At 39.9% G+C, this 16,237-nt stretch overlaps 3 protein-coding genes across 7 annotated transcripts in view; 1 reads left to right on the top strand and 2 right to left on the bottom strand.

Annotated features, from left to right (window-relative positions):
- Positions 1–6,046, top strand: part of rapgef1b (Rap guanine nucleotide exchange factor (GEF) 1b) — a 47,027-nt gene extending 40,981 nt beyond the window's left edge. For all 5 annotated transcript variants that reach the window (XM_085414233.1, XM_085414230.1, XM_085414231.1 and 2 more), the window contains 9 exons: positions 1,702–1,790; positions 1,886–2,071; positions 3,737–3,821; positions 3,935–4,029; positions 4,187–4,265; positions 4,352–4,453; positions 4,552–4,649; positions 4,729–4,857; positions 5,066–6,046. In XM_085414233.1, coding sequence (XP_085270359.1) covers positions 1,702–1,790; positions 1,886–2,071; positions 3,737–3,821; positions 3,935–4,029; positions 4,187–4,265; positions 4,352–4,453; positions 4,552–4,649; positions 4,729–4,857; positions 5,066–5,216 — 1,014 coding nt within the window. In that variant the 3' untranslated portion in view covers positions 5,217–6,046. The remainder of the gene's footprint in view (positions 1–1,701; positions 1,791–1,885; positions 2,072–3,736; positions 3,822–3,934; positions 4,030–4,186; positions 4,266–4,351; positions 4,454–4,551; positions 4,650–4,728; positions 4,858–5,065) is intronic.
- A 368-nt stretch (positions 6,047–6,414) lies between these two features.
- Positions 6,415–10,708, bottom strand: uck1 (uridine-cytidine kinase 1). Its single transcript, XM_085414236.1, has 7 exons — positions 10,497–10,708; positions 9,933–10,092; positions 9,242–9,338; positions 9,008–9,150; positions 7,438–7,532; positions 7,283–7,331; positions 6,415–7,172 (listed from the first exon to the last, which is right to left on the bottom strand). Exons 1-7 carry the CDS (start codon positions 10,584–10,586, stop codon positions 6,979–6,981), a joined length of 828 nt encoding a protein of 275 aa, XP_085270362.1. The 5' UTR covers positions 10,587–10,708; the 3' UTR covers positions 6,415–6,978.
- Positions 10,709–10,823: 115 nt separating this feature from the next.
- On the bottom strand, positions 10,824–12,806 carry dnlz (DNL-type zinc finger). Its single transcript, XM_085414237.1, has 3 exons — positions 12,410–12,806; positions 12,180–12,319; positions 10,824–11,201 (listed from the first exon to the last, which is right to left on the bottom strand). Exons 1-3 carry the CDS (start codon positions 12,728–12,730, stop codon positions 11,048–11,050), a joined length of 615 nt encoding a protein of 204 aa, XP_085270363.1. The 5' UTR covers positions 12,731–12,806; the 3' UTR covers positions 10,824–11,047.
- Positions 12,807–16,237: the final 3,431 nt, after the last annotated feature.

Below are 16,237 nucleotides of genomic sequence, written 5' to 3'. Positions count from 1 at the left end.
AAAATAGAAAACAGGTAAATTAAAAGCAAATATAAAATAATTAAAACATCATTGCTGGGGAAAGATGATACACTTTGGTGTGCACTTTGTACTTTGGTGCAAACCCACAGCACAATATAAGTTAACACAATTATAAGTTAGTGTTTTAGAATTAGCTGAAGAGAAGCTAAAACAGGGGTGAAGTGTTCGCTTTTTGTGTGGTTTTAGTAAAGAAGTCTGGCCACTGCATTTTAGTCCAGCTGTGCTCTGTAAACGTTGTTTCCACAAACAATTGTATAACAAACTGCAATAATCTAACCTAAAGGAGATGAAAGCGTCTATACTTTTGGATAAAATTGATCTGACCTTGCTGGGACTCCTAAGCTGCATAAAACAAGACTTGACAAATTATTCAGGCTCAGGCGGTTGTCAGAAATGATGATGAGGTCTTTACAATATTGGCTCAACTTTAAAGACAAAGAGCAGTTGTCAATAAAACCGTTAAGAGCTCTGCAGGTATTTTGGCCATGTGTTGAGGCTAATGACTCTGCAAAAACGCCCTGCACCATAGTTCAGCATTCAGAGTGGGACACTGATTAATAAAAGCAGAGTGTGGGAGACTGTTCAGCAGATTAGGACCAAACATAACAAGAAATTAAAGATTTTCTGTATTGCAAATTCCAGGAAAAAATGTGATGCATGGTTTCCACTGCTGTAACTTCAAACCTCATGGTTGCATGTATACATATTCCTTGTGTAGACTTACAGGATGCTGTTTGAAATAACAGAGAAAATGTGGCACCCACAGTCAATTTTTAAGCCAAAAAGCCGAACACACAAGTTACCTTGGTGATCTAGACAGGTACCCATTATTCTCACCTCACAGTACAACTCTTAGAGCAGGAATCAAGGAAAACAAGAGAAGCTGAAGTGGAGGTGGGTATCAAAGTGGCTTACAGCTCTGCAGTTACAGAAGTCGAGCTAAAGCAAACAGCACTCTTCATATAAGATTTGCCAGCTGATTGAGTAGAAGGTTCTTTATCCAAATCTTGGCTCAGTGGCCTGTCTGAACTAAGGTGACTCTTGATTTCTTCAATGTACATAACATACCTTTGATGCCGTTTAATAAGCAAATTATTTTGAATTTATTTACTACATAAAGGGAAAAGAATGTGACTGTAAAGGGAAAACCACACCAAAGCTGGGAAAACATCTGCAAACATGACTTCAGTTCTATTTAGGAATCCTTACACAAAATAGTGGGAGCATTATCTATCTGTAAGTATCCCTACAGTACACTGCTGTTGCCATGACAGTTTTTTGTAAAGTGCTCTTCACTCCTGACTTTGTCCTTATACTTAAATATTAAAGAAAGATGTTGTGTATGTACTCCTGGTTGGGATAGGGCTAGATATGTGGGTGTGTGTGTTTACTCTGCACCGTGATGTTGCAGAGTAATGCAGAAGTGATATAACAAGCAGTGTAACTGATTGAAGTAAATGAGTGAAGAAATGCATTGTTTTTTAAAAGGGAAAGCATGTAATATGTTATGTATTCATAGTTCACTTATTTTGGGTAAGAACCGTACTGGGACAAGTCCCTGATGAATTGATGATTCATTCATCTGCCACTTCTTGGAAGTATCATGAAGTATCAAGCTTTTTCTTTTTTTAATTCCACATTAAACACTGTTGTCACTGTCCTTAACCACAAAGCACATATACCACGTTCTGCCATAGTCCAGACACCTTCAAGAAACGAGTCAGCAAGAACACGTTCTTTGTGCTGGTTCGTGTGGTAGATGAGCTGTGGTGAGTAGTTATTGTTCCCCGTTGTCCTTCTTTTGTTACCTTTTAACTGCTTTATTGAGCTGACAGATTTCTTTCGTCCCTTCTGTGTCTTCCAGCTTGGTAGAGCTGACCGAGGACATTTTGAAACAGCTCATGGACCTGGTGTTCACACTAGTGTGTAATGGCGAACTCAGTCTCGCCCGTGTGCTCCGCAAGAATATCCTGGATAAGGTGGAGCAAAAGAAGCTGCTGCGTTACACTAACTCACTCAAGCCCCTCGCGGCACGAGGGGTCTCTGCAAGGTACTGTGGGAGTTTCAAGTCAAGTCTTTTTGAGGCGTGCATGGGGATGGGGATGACGGAAAAATGCAGTGCTTCTCTTATAGCTCTGTACCTTTAAGGATAACAAGCAGGGCTGGATTCAGTGCCTGGCAGACTTGCAATCAGAAGCCACAAGACTGCAGTCATAGAATCTTAAACCAATTTAATGATTCCCAGATGATATCATGGCTGCAGTTAAACATTTGGGGAGTAAAGCGTTGTGTACTGAGATGTATCTTAATATCAGATTCCATTTTAACTTCATTAAGCAGCTATTTTATCGACACAGGGTGCTGTATTAAAATAATTTCTCTGTACTAATTAATAATCAGTCGACCAGTTTGAGGTAATATAAGAAATAGCTTAGTAATTGTGATGAAAGTGAAGATGATCAGACAGTCCAGGTAAATGAATTCTAATGAGCAGTGGAAGGTTGAAGCACTGACAGTTTGGCACAGGATAGGTGGACAGTGACAGCGCTAACAGGAGTGAAGCCAGGCGGGGACGATCAAGGACACAAATAAAAATCGGAAAGCGGTGCACAGTTTTTCTGTGGTTTCTGGATTAAACAACGTGTCCCTCAAGTGGTGTGAAAGATTGTGCAATGGCTTGTTTTCTCTCATTTGGTAGCTGTATCAAAAGGGTTACCCAATCAGCAGCTATGTGTGCACTATGTATCAATCCGCTATATTAAAAAGGCCGAGTTAGTGGCTCAGCTGTGTGCCACAACAGTGCACCACAGTTTCCATTTAAATTGTTTTGTAAAGTGTTTTGGAATGAATTGAATCATAGCCTGTATATAAATGATGGACATAGCCGCAGTGAGGTCACCCATTGATTCTGGACTCTGCAGTAACACTGAGGCAAAGTTGAACCCAGGAACCCTGCAACAGTCTTCAGTTCAGTTTTATTTTATTCATACAGCACCTGAAGGTGCTTTATATTGTAAGGTACAGACCCTACAATAATACGGGAAAAGTCACAACAATCAGGTGACCCCCTATGAGCAAGTACTTGGTGACAATAGGAAGGAAAAACTCCCTTTAAACAGGAAGAAACCTCCAGCAGAAACAGGCTCAGGTTCAGGGAGGGCTGCCATTATGCCACTCATCCACACGACGTATAGCAGCACCCACTACAGCCATCTTTTATGCTAGAACTACAGTTTTGGCGGTTCTGCTTTGTGTGTGTTGTATATTTGCCACCCTGTCACCTGTCAATCATTGGTATCCTGCGATCTAATTGGCAGCCATTTCAACTATCCCCCTTGAAGTTGAGGAAAGTTTCATTTGGTACCCACCCACTACACATGACACGTAGTGTTTTTTTGTCTGTGGGCATGTGAATGTCATTGACTTTCTTTTGTCTCTGCTAGTCACTTCCTGTGGGGATGTGCCTTGACATATAGCAATTGCCATAAATGCAGTTTCTTCCAGTTAAAAGGGAGTTTTTCCTTCCCGCTGTCACCAAGAGTTTGGTCAAAGTGGTTGTCTGATTGTTGGGTCTTTACCTTACAGCATAAAGCACCTCGAGATGACTGTTGTTGTGTTTGTAAGGCTTTTTTGCTCTTCGGGACAGATGGGAAAGTAGGAGGTTGTGTCGCTTCAGTTTCAGACTCCATCTAATGATTTGTGTGTTTTTCATCAGGCCTGGAACTCTTCACGACTTTCGCAGTCACGAGATCGCCGATCAGCTCACACTTCTCGACGCTGAACTTTTTTATAAAATTGAGGTACGGTGCCTTCGTTGCTGCGTTAAATCTTTCACCGATCTGCCGATCATTTGTGCTTTGACACATAATCAATCCCAACTTTGTGCTCTGCTCTCCTCTGTGTTTTCCTTCAGATTCCCGAAGTTCTACTTTGGGCCAAGGAGCAGAATGAGGAGAAGAGTCCGAACCTGACTCAGTTCACAGAGCACTTTAACAACATGAGCTATTGGTATGACAAAAAAAAACTAAACACAAACCTCATCAGACACTGTAACGCTTAACTCAACATCTCCTCCCCTATAATTAAATTCTGTGGCTTTCGTCTCATACCATCTCGCCTCAATGAACGCCGACACCCCACCGTGTCTCTCTCTGTCTCCTTGCAGGGTTCGCTCTTTGATAATTCAGCAAGAGAAAGCTCAAGACAGAGAAAAGCTGCTTCTCAAGTTCATTAAGATAATGAAGGTTGGTTTAAGTCTTACAAACCTTACAAATCATCAGGAGTTTCCCTGTTTAACAGCATTTAACAGTCATATTTATTTTTATTACAGCACTTAAGAAAGTTGAATAACTTCAACTCCTACTTGGCAATACTGTCTGCTTTGGACTCGGCCCCCATCAGGAGGTTGGAGTGGCAGAAGCAGACCTCAGAGGTGAGACGATTGCGAATTTAGGAAGAGAAATTAAAAATCTCCTCGGGTATCACAGCTGTTATTTAATTTAATAAACATCCCCACATCTTCTCCCTCAGGGATTGGAGGAGTATTGCACGCTGATCGACAGCTCCTCCTCCTTCAGGGCATACAGAGCTGCACTGGCTGAAGTGGAGCCCCCGTGCATCCCGTACTTGTGAGTAAATGCGCATGACTCATCGAGATGGGCGTCTACCCACGACTGGTTCATTTATTCCTTCCACTCTTCTCCACAGGGGTCTCATCCTCCAGGACCTGACCTTCGTCCACCTGGGGAACCCTGACCTGATCGACGGGAAGGTCAATTTCTCCAAACGCTGGCAGCAGTTCAACATTCTGGACAGTATGCGGCGCTTCCAACAAGTGTAGGTCCATCGGAATAAGTAGGATTTAATAAGAAGCCACTGAACACATCAATCGCAGCAATAAATGTCATCATCGTTTGCCACTGGAAGGAACGCTAATGTGTTCCTGCTTTGTTCTCCATTAAATTTTAATGTCATAAAACATGGCTGTCATCTTCACACAGACTGCTTTGCTTTCTCAGTAATGAATTACCTCTCCTCATCTCAGGCATTATGAGCTGAAGCGCAACGAAGACATCGTCTCGTTCTTCAACGACTTCAGCGATCACCTGGCCGAGGAGGCCCTCTGGGAGCTGTCGCTGAAGATAAAACCCAGAAACATCTCGAGACGCAAGACGGACCGCGAGGAGAAGACCTAGGGCCCGCGGAGGGGAGGAGGGCCTCCAACACTGACCTCCAACTGTGCTTCATGACACTAACTCCACTTTACTACAGACTGAAAGAGAGACGAACGGAAGCTACCCGCAGAGGCTGATGGGAGACTCATTGTGGGTGGGGGGAGGGGGTTGAGAACAAACTACAGACAACTGAAGCGTCATCGAGGTTTACAAAGAGCTCTACTGCTCGGGGAGATTATAATTGGGATTATTGGAGACATTCTGTGGCTGCGGCGAGACAACAGGTAGACCGGTGCCAAGGAGGGGAAGAATCACAGGGAGACACTACGGAAATGACCAGTCTGCTCCCTGGGCTTTCTGTTTTAGAGTGGAGCTGCTGCGCGAGTGTGTGAGTGTGTGAGCTGAATGGTCCATTACTCTCAAGCCGCTCCTTCCTCTTCCTCATGTATGTGCCATCTATTGGTTTTCTTCAGCCCTCTCCCTACTCGAGTTCCCCTCAAACGGCAGCCTGACACAAACTGTGACATCTACGGGCGGGCCGCAGACCCCCGAGGGCTCGCTGTGGGCACGAGGCTGGGAGGTGGGAGATTTGGACTTAGAGGAGAGGATGGCCATGATAGACTGGAAACCTGTTTTGCAACATTTTTGTGTAAGAATCATGTATGGTTATGAAATGTATTATATACAGTGCTCCTTTTGTTCTTAAAAAGGATGTTTATGCTTATGAGAAGAGCTCCGCTTCTCCCAAGTGCCATACACGTGCACTTGAAAGAAAAAAAAAAGATAAGCAAAGCAAAAACACAAAAAGATAAATAACTAAAGATGCTGTGATCTGTGTACATCATTCTGAATCATCGAGTGCCGTGTTCAAGTGTAGAGAAACCATCAGGCAATCACAGTCACGTCCCGGTCATGTTAGTGTGTGAAAGACTGTGTGTGACTGAAGTCCTCTGTGACTTGTGTGTGTGTGTCATTCCAAAAATGTGCTGTAGTAAAATCATTTTTTTTTTATTCCTTTTTGGGGATAAAACCAACACTTCACACTGTGCTCTCAAACTCCAATAAAGCAAACGGCTCTTTCTATACACACTGTGTTGGTCACAAGATCCACCACCCCCATTCCACCCCACCCTCCTTTTCTCAAATCGACTGACACTTGAATAAAGTTTAACAGTTTCCGTTTATTGTCGTACACAAATAACGAGTGGAAGTAAACAAATTAAGGCATAGATCCATTATTAAATAATTAAGGATGTGCTCGATATGAAACTAGGTGCAACACATCTGGCTCTGACTTGATTTAAAAGAGAAACGTACAAGACATCTGCATTATCATTTCAATATATTAATCTGAAAGCAATAAAGAAGCATGACTCAGTTTAACAGTAGGGTCACTCCAAGTGCAAAAGCATGACTATAGGTCAGCATCTACTGTACAGAAACACTTCCTACCCTCAATTATAAGACCTCCAGTCTCAGACACAGGTCACATGACTGGACTTAACACTGAAAGAAAAAAAACAAAAACAAATTAAAGCATCATGGAAGACTGCTTGTTTAAAAACAAAAAACATATTCAAGAGTCTGTTAATGCACCAATAACTGCAGTTAAATGGGAAAGACGTTGCAGCACTAAATCCCTGCAACATGTGATTATGGGTAATATTTTAAAATAATGCAGAGCGTGTCCAACACACTTCACATTTAGAAAAAAAAAAAAAATTAAATACAATCTGTAGCAGCGATTAAAGCTCAAAGCCAATCGATTCAAATCTATACAGTCTCAGTGAGGCCGACTGCTGGGCTCCAGGAGGACCCTCTTTCCTGGGGCGTTAGCGGATCCGTTCTGTAGGTCACCTTGCTCAGACAGGACCCGTTTAAGAGCACGTGCTTGGCCGTTCACGGATCCACGCTGCCATTTGCAGATTTCGCCGTTTAAAATATCTTGGATGTGCTGCACAATGAGGTTAATGGCCACTGATGGAAATCAGAAAAAAACGAGTTGGGGGTTTTTCTGTTTTTTTTGACTCTACAGAGAGCAAGAAAATGCTGAAATGTATTTATTTTCTTAAGGAAAAAGCACTCACCCATATTGTCGACTCCTCTTGGAATGATGACATCTGCATACTTCTTAGTCTGGGAAGAACAAAATGTCTTTAGAAACAAATGTAATGTGTGTCTGCTTAACAGAATAAGATGCTGAACAAATAAGCGCATAATCGGGGCTGACCACCACACTTACAGGCAAACAAAACTCTTCAAAAGCTGGCTTCACAAATGTTGTATACTGACTGAGAATCTGCTCGAGATCTCTCCCTCTGCTCATGTCTCGCAGAACTACAGGAGGAGAAAAAAAAAAGAAAAAAGTAGGATATGAAGTAATATCAACTGTAAAAATGTGACGCAGCATATAAAGATTAGACCAAAAACTGAATCCCAAAGACAAGTGATGATGCCATCAAGAACAACTGGACTTTCCCATATTTGTGTTCTCTTCATTTCACTGTCTGTAATATCTATTAATATTACTATGGTACAAACTTTGTGAGTCATCCTCAGTTTCTTTATATTTTGCTAGAAAAAAAATAGGAAATGGGTACAGTAATTGATTCAAACTTGCATGGAAATACCCGTATATAAAGAAAAATTGAGTTCTAGTGATTTGGAATATTAGTTCTGATGAACACAGGTCTCGCTCTTGTCATTTCTGTAAGTAGCCTGCAGGAATAGTGCTCCAGGCTTCTTTGGGTGTTGGCTGCCTTTTGTTCTGCTCTCTGTCAGGAGGATCCCACAATGCTTCAGTAATGTCCAGATCAGGACACTGGGGAGGCCAATCCATGACCTATAATGTTCCATTGTATGATTGTTTTTTAATCCATCTGTGTTTTTGCTGCATTAATAGTTTGTTTGAGATCATCGTCATGATAAAAACTCAAGCTGCTTTATATCACACATTTTCCAGATGGTTCTGTATGTTCAATCAACTTCTGACTGCAACTTTCTGTGTTCATAATTCCTAATTTTGACAAGATCCCCAAAGCCACTGGTCGAAATGCAGCCTTAAACCATGACAGAGCCTCCGCTGTGATGGGCAGATGACTAAACGCTCTCCTGACCTCCTCTGTATATAGACAGCCATCTAAACCTAAAATTTAGAAATTCAGATTCATCACGCCTTAAGACCTGTTGCCACTGATTTACAGTGTAGTTTTTCTGTTATTTGGTATACCTCAGCCTTTTTCTTCCCGTTTCCCCTCCTTAACAACGGCTTCTTGACAGCCACCCTTCCACTGAGACCATTTCTGATGAAGCTTCAGTGACAGATCTATTGAAGGGCCAGATCCTGTGTCAGGCTTTTGTTGGATCTTTTCACCCCATTTCTTTAGGACATGACTTTCAAATACTGTTCACTGCACCACAGCAAGATATGCCAGCTTTTCAGCTAATTGATTCTGATGTAAGGGTTGAATGCTCAGCCAAATACACATTTGGGCCTGACCTGGCCAGTCAGCCAACAAAATGAGCCCCCTTAGTTCTGCTGGCAAGTTTTCTATTTTTGGCCTCTGATGATAAAGCTTTTTATGGATTAGATCATCGTATTGTTACCAAACCACAATAATCCCAACAAATAGCACAGTTTGACATCTTAAACTTAGAAATTAATAGAAAATCAACAAAGACTGGTAAATGAAAGTTATTTTGTTCATGTTATTTTGAAAGTTTTGAAATCTTAAGAAACATAAAAAAAAAATTTTTTTTAATAACATAAATTTTTGGTTTGGTTTTCACATGTGTAAGGGAGTCACCGATACCTCTGCGAGACAGTCTGACGTCTGAATCTGTGTCCACAAACAGCTTCATGTGAAACATGTCGCGCACTTTCTGTGGGTAGAAAACGAGGATCCCCTCAAAGAGGACTACGTCTGCTGGGTAAACTGTGATCCTCTCTTCCTGCCTATAAACACAATAAATGAGGTGAGGACAGAGGACTTTATTTTTTTATAAAGAATATCAGGGCTTAGAACCACAAAGAGCTTCCTTCCTACCTGGAATGGGTGACAAAGTCATATGTTGGCACTTCGACTACCCTCCCCTCCACGATATCCTTCAACGTTTGGTACATTAACTCATTATCAAATGCCTCTGAAAGACATTAAACCGAAACACTGAAGGACTAGCCTTATGTGTCTAATTCACTGTATAAAACAGCAAAAACATGATTAAATCAATAAATATGTGAAGTACATAATACGAGGCATGTAAGGAGCATAATTTCACAGAGCCCATGTTCAGCATTACCCACTAAACCCACACGTGTTAACACAAGTGTACTTAACTAAAGCACTGCTTCCAGCCCATATATTGTCACCTGCTCAGAAATAGCAATCCCAAACTCTAAATAAAATCTAAGCATTGCAATTCATCATGTCAGACTTTGAATTTTCTGTTTCTGTGGTTTTTTGCTCCTGATTGTTTTTTACTTTTTTTTTTCCTCCACAGGACTTTTATATTTACTACAGATGTTAGATCATCCAGTAACAATATCTGGATGTCTTTTATAATTAACAACACCCTTAAAACAGCATAACAAAATATATATGCATGCTATTTTACAATACAGGTAGGTTTTTAACTCTCCTATACCTCTATTAGAGTGATCTTACAAATACACCGACTGGGTCTGTCGTGATCAGATTTGGCAGAGGGGAAAAAATCCTACTTGTAGCATGAGCCTACCTGGGTGATCGAAGTTGTACTGGCCTTTGATCGCTTTGGCTTTTTGATCTGGAGTCAGGACCCTGTAGAAGCAGTCCTGGCTTATAATTGCCACCTTCCTCTGGCGGTGGTCCACCTTGTTCTGACCCAGGAGCTCCATGATCTTTGCACAGACGGTCGACTGTAAATAAATAAATAAAAATCGACTTTTGTTGTCGGTAATGCCTTTGATTGTATTAAAGCACAATATTAAATTCTGTTTTAGTTGATGTCCAGAGCAACAGTCTGAAGTGAAACGTTGTATCAGTGACCTCGGTATTTATTAGCTCACTCCAGGTCTATAAAGAACTGACAGTTTCATTACAGCCGCTAGTTAGCTGGACAAGTCTTGGGCCACCAGGTCACAAATATAGTATAAAATGAACACAGCAGACATGTAATTATGACCAACATACGTATTTCCCGGGTAAGTGAGTGTGACATTTGTTTTTGTCAGGTTGATAAACGCTAATATTGGCGCCAATAGCAGAGTACGCAAAGCTAGCCGGGATGCTAAATCACATACAAGCCCTAAACATGACGGACCTTGCCGCTGGCCGTTCCTCCGCTGACACCGATCAGGAAAGGCCGATGGCGGGGCCTGTCCGCCTCGTCCTGGGCTCCTGCAGTGTCCATTGCAGTCAATTCTATAGACTGCAAAATATAGCTAGCTTAGCTGAGAACTACTTGTCATATATGTTTACACGTTTACTGTACGCGACAATGCGAGATGTCGCGAGATTAGTCGTTCCCAACGGAACGCCCACAGGGTCATTTGGAGCGCAATAATGTTTTGTTTTTTTTTTAAATAAATAACAACAACAACAAAAATAATAATAACTTCGATGTTTTCCTATACACACATTACATACAGTTCGAGATAGTTATTTTATTATTTAATTAAAAACTATTCTTGCTTCAACTACAGTTAGTTGTTGGATTTATACTTCCAGCACCTTCTTTTGAAAGCTTATCATGTACACTAAAATGATCAAAATGCACGATGAAAAAATCAAAGAAATTTCAAAAAATGCGATTTTATTAATAAATTAAATATAGCAATTTTACAGTATAAACATTACAGTACAAGCAGAGCGTTATCGTTTTTCTGGATCACTGCTAGACTCCTCTGTGTCTTCAGCACACTGTGGCTTGTCTTCTGTGGACTGATCCATCACTATCTCCAGAGCAGCACCTCCTTCAACCCTCTTCACTGTCTCTCCTTTGGCAGCGAGGATTTCCTCAATGTTTCTGAAGCAAAAGACCAACACTGAAAATTATACTGAAATATACTGCAGCAGCAGTCGTTGGCTGAAACAGAGATATCAATTACCTGCTGCGATTCAGACACGTCGCAGATAATATTTTATGATGTTGCTGTTATGTTAAACAACACGTAAGAGTCGGTATTAAAAGTAAAAAAATAAATAAATAAATCAGACATTACTAATTACTGACTAATAAACTCACCAGGTTAATCTAATAGTTTTACAATTATATTGGTGTTTATACATACCACTAAAGTAATATAAGGCGATACAGTCATGCAGTTAATGCTGATTCATGGTGCTTTTTCAGGCAGACAAATGATTGTCAGGTACTGGCTCTATATACAGTAACTCCAAGGAATAGTAGATACTAGTAGATGGATGCTTCTCAAGTGGTTCCTACAGCGGACGGATCCACATTGATTTGGCACAGATTTTGTGCTGGATGCCCTTCCCTCCACCAACAGAGCCACTCTGAGGCTCTGTTTGTCTGTCTTCCAGTATCTTATACATGTAAGGCAAAATATTTAACCACTACACAACAGAGCCACTCCAGGGAGAAAACTAAATCTTTTCGACTGATTTGTTTTTAATTATTATTTTACACTCACTTTGTATGGAATCTTATATATATTTGTCTGTACCAAAAAAAAATCTTTACTGCACACAAGAAAATAACTTAATATTAAAAACGTTAAAATTACCCTACAGAGACTTTGTACTGTACACTGTTGGGCAAAAAACATCAAGAATTTCATTCATGTTTAAGGCTAAGTTAAATCATCCCCTCCTTCTTGCAGCAGAGAAGACTGCTTCAAAATTATTCTGGGATGCTTAGCATTGTTTTATTATTAGATCAGACGCTCTAATCACATGAACCGCAAATACTGCCAGATTAAAGGACCCAATACACCCTCGGGATGTTGTTTTGAATCAGTGAGGAGTCCACGGCACTACCAACCTTTTCCCTTCCAAGTCGGTGAACCATTTGAGGTTATCGGCTATGATGTGGCGATTCTTGCATCCTGAACACGTGACTATGACGACACCTTTGTGGTAAGCCAGCTTAGAGATCTTCTGCATGGATCTGGTGGAGCAAACCTGCGAACAGGACACAGTCTGCGTGTCATATACATGACTTTAAAAGAAAAAGTAAACAAAAACTACCTCAACACAGTGTGCGTGCGCTACCTTGCACGTGTAAACGAGGTGATAGTGTGTTGACTGAATCTGTCCCAATGCCTCACTGCTGACATTCCGTGAAATTGAGAGTCCTCGGTAACTACCGAAACGAGGTGTGCACCTGTAAGCGGGTGACAGAAGACGAAAACCTATGTTGTCCTGTGAAGAGAGCAGCCCTGTCCCGCCTGTCCCGGCTGTGGTTGGACAGTGAGCCACAGCACAGAGTCTGCGCAAAACTGAACGGTTACGGTGAGACCAAAGAGAGCGGCTGACCGCTCGCGCAGTGCTCGAAGAATAACTGAGTGTCAGACACTTCTGTAAAAACAACATTTTCACGGCTGTATTCAAACGGTAAAAGTCCCTTTTCAGTCGCAGATGAAATTGCTAATGACTTATCAACGTGGATGTTGTCGCACTCTGATGACATCACGCACCTACATTTTCAAAATAAAATGAATAAAATGATTTATTTTTCCTACAAAGGCCAGCATATTTCTAAATGAAAGCCGTAACGTGAAATTCTTTTGGAGACATCTCAGTTATGTTTGAGATGTGTTTAGTGTGTTTCTTTGTTTTTTATTTACAATAATAAGCTGACAACAATGTTCACAACCTGGTCATCTACAGTTATTTTTGTGTAACTATTATGCTAATTCAGTTCAAGTTAACTCAGTTTTATTATTTATCAACAAATCACAACAGCGAGGCCCTTTTTACGTTAAGGACCGTGGGAAGGAAAAACTTCTCTTTAACAGGAAGAAACGTGTCTATTTTATTGTCTTTCCATAAACCCCATTACGGATAACTCCATATTTTTATAGTTTATCTTCTCTACCATTTACTTGAAGTTCTGTAAATCTTTAAGCAAAAAAAATCACATAGCCCAAGAATTTCGTTAATTGAATTTGAACCAAAATGTTAAACTAAAGATACAAGTGATCTATGGAATTATTTTTCTATCAATTTGAGAAAATAATTTCATTTCTGACTTTTGACAGAAAAATAACTCCACAGCTATCCAACATTGTGTTCTCTGATAAAATGAAGATTTAAATAGCCAATTCAGCAGCACAGACAAACAGTCCAATAGTAAACAAGTATGTAAACATAAACTGAACATTTTAGTTTTCCTATCTTTCTTTCTTTCTTTCATCATATCAATTTGTTGATAAATGCCTTTAATAGCTCTTCTTTCCTTTAACCAAGATAACCTGAGAAACATGGGTTTTAGTAACTACATCACATCCACCTTTAACATTTAAACACATGCATTTCCACGCTCATGTAGCATGTTGCAGTTTTTGCTTACAATGACCTTGACCTTTGACCACGGAATTATAATCACTCAATCCAGCAGTTGGTGTCCTACAGATATTGTGGTCATATTGTGAGACTGGGACATATGGACATCCACACCTCAACCTGCAAGGAGGAGACATAAAGAAGTATTTACTATAAACAAGATGTTAGTTTAAAATAATCAAATATTAAGATGCATATGCATTAAAAACATTGAACATTAAACAGCTGTAAATGAGTATCAGTATCAGTATCATCAAGCTTTATTTGTCACAAGCAGGTTGCCCTGCAGAAATGAGCTGTAAATATAAGTAACACTTCTGAAACACAATGAATTTGTGATATGGTCTATGTCCACACCTTACTTCCTGATAGACCTTCATCAGTCAGTATAAACAAATACTGATTCTTTTCCTGCTGTGTTAGTCCCGTGTTAGTATGCTTTACTGTAGCTGCCGATTTCATGAGCACGATGCATTACTATATAATAAACATCTCAGATGTCTATTTATTCAAACTACCCCAAGCTGGACCACCTAGCAGGTTCAAATTCTGTTTGCATACACTGAAGGAAATTCTAACAAAGTTCAGCTTCTCTGGCTAAGGAGCTAAACCTGCCAAAAACCTACCACAAAGCCCTCCACAGCAAAGGTTGTTTTTCATTTATGACAGAAAAAATAAAGTTTGAATTGCATTGAATATCTGGAGAGGTCAGGCATTTCTGTGGAGTCAGTCACATGAGGGTCAATACAGTCTTGAATGTCTCAGATTCAGATTTTGCACCTCTGGGATGGCCATTGTTTCACAAATCCAGAATCATATATCATATTATTAGCATTAACTGAGTAGTTCACAGACACTTTTCATCACCTCATTGTTTCCCAAGGCTTTAGTGGGAATTGAAGCGGTAAGGACACAATGTATAACAAAACCTTTTACAATGTTCCAGTAGGTTGTGGCCAAGGCTGCTGCAGGCCTGTGGAGGTTAATTGAATGGCAATAAGCACAAATGACAAATGCACTGAGCTGTGTGGGTTAAGGGAAAGGTATGGATGTCTTAAAAGTGGAACTCTGTGGCACACTGTCTCTGTGATGGGTCCATGTGCAGTTTCTGGGTGTTATAGTTCTTTGTTACTGTGACAGAGCAAGCACAGGGCTCACTTGTATGACTTGTGATACAGATGAACTAAATAAACACATTTCTAAACTAGAAGGTTTTAGTGCTGTGAAAATTTCTTATTTCATACTTGTCACATTTGTCACAAGCTAAGTTCAGTTTCACTAACTTCACCTAGGCCTGATTACTGCCAGACCTGTTGAATCAAAAAATCGCTTAATAGTAATTGTCTGACAAAGTGAAGTAGGCTAAATAATCTCAAAACCCAACACGTTATGCCACGACCTAAAGAAACTCAAGGGCAGCTGAGAAAGTCATTTTCAGTCTGGAAATGGATACAAAGCCATTCAAAAATTGGATTTTGTATTGTCTCAAGTTATCTTTGTCTGATATTAAAATTTATTTGATGATCTGAAATATAAGCCTGACAAATATGCAAAAAAAAACAAAAAAACCCCCTAACAAATCAGAAAGGGGGCAAATACCTTTTCACAGCAAGTATTTACACCTTAAAATATATTATCTCTAAATGCTGTTTGTTTATTAACATGTTATGGACTGTACTATATGATATTCTGCACAAATGATCATTACAGGGAGGATTCATACCTTATTCATAAGCCCTCACTTTAGGCAAACATGTATTATTCAGTGGGAACAGTTCCATCTAAAGTTTGATTTGAAGGCTTTTTGCATCTGTTCTGAAGTGAATATATAATGCTTGGAATGAGGTTGAGCACATTTCCGATAATATTTAGACTTGAGGTGCCCCAAAGTCAATCTGGGATGTGGATGAACAGACACAAGCAGCCCAGTCAGCTTAAAAATTGAAGAAATGTGACAAGTTCATCTAAAATTTTTGGAATGACCTACCTAAACTACCATAAATTCATGTGCAAGTGTACCAATGAAATTAGATGCTGTATGTGGGGTAGTTATTAAAAATGTATGCACAGTTCCACCGTGCAATCACTGCAGAGATTTGTGGAAGAGCCGAAAGAAGAAATTGCTGGTGAATGAAGATGAGTGTGATTTTTTATTGTTGTTGCTATTTTTAAACCCTTAAAGTTACTGTAAATGTAAAAAAAAAAAAAAAAAAAAAAAAAGGGGGTTAGATCGCGTAAAGTATTGATTTGAATTTTTTCACTGTTTACATTTTTTAACACATTTATAACTTATACAGTTGTGTTTTGTTTGTCAATTAGCAAAACCCTTCTCTTTTATAATTACAGGACATTCTGACCAATGAGCAATGTGTAATTTTACACATTTATTTCCTACAATTTACAAGCCCAAACAAATGGACTGACAGCGTTTTTTTTATGTACCAAAGGAGCCCTTCTTTATCATGTAGAAAAACGAAAAGATGAATTGCACTTTTTATTATTATCTTAAGATATGTTAAGTGTGTAATTACAATT

This window comes from Rhamphochromis longiceps, linkage group LG7 (assembly GCF_057381845.1).
Source record: "Rhamphochromis longiceps isolate RC_006_pf linkage group LG7, R_longiceps_female_GT1.1, whole genome shotgun sequence".
Lineage (NCBI taxonomy): Eukaryota > Metazoa > Chordata > Actinopteri > Cichliformes > Cichlidae > Rhamphochromis > Rhamphochromis longiceps.
This window is presented reverse-complemented; position numbering and strand designations above follow the sequence as displayed.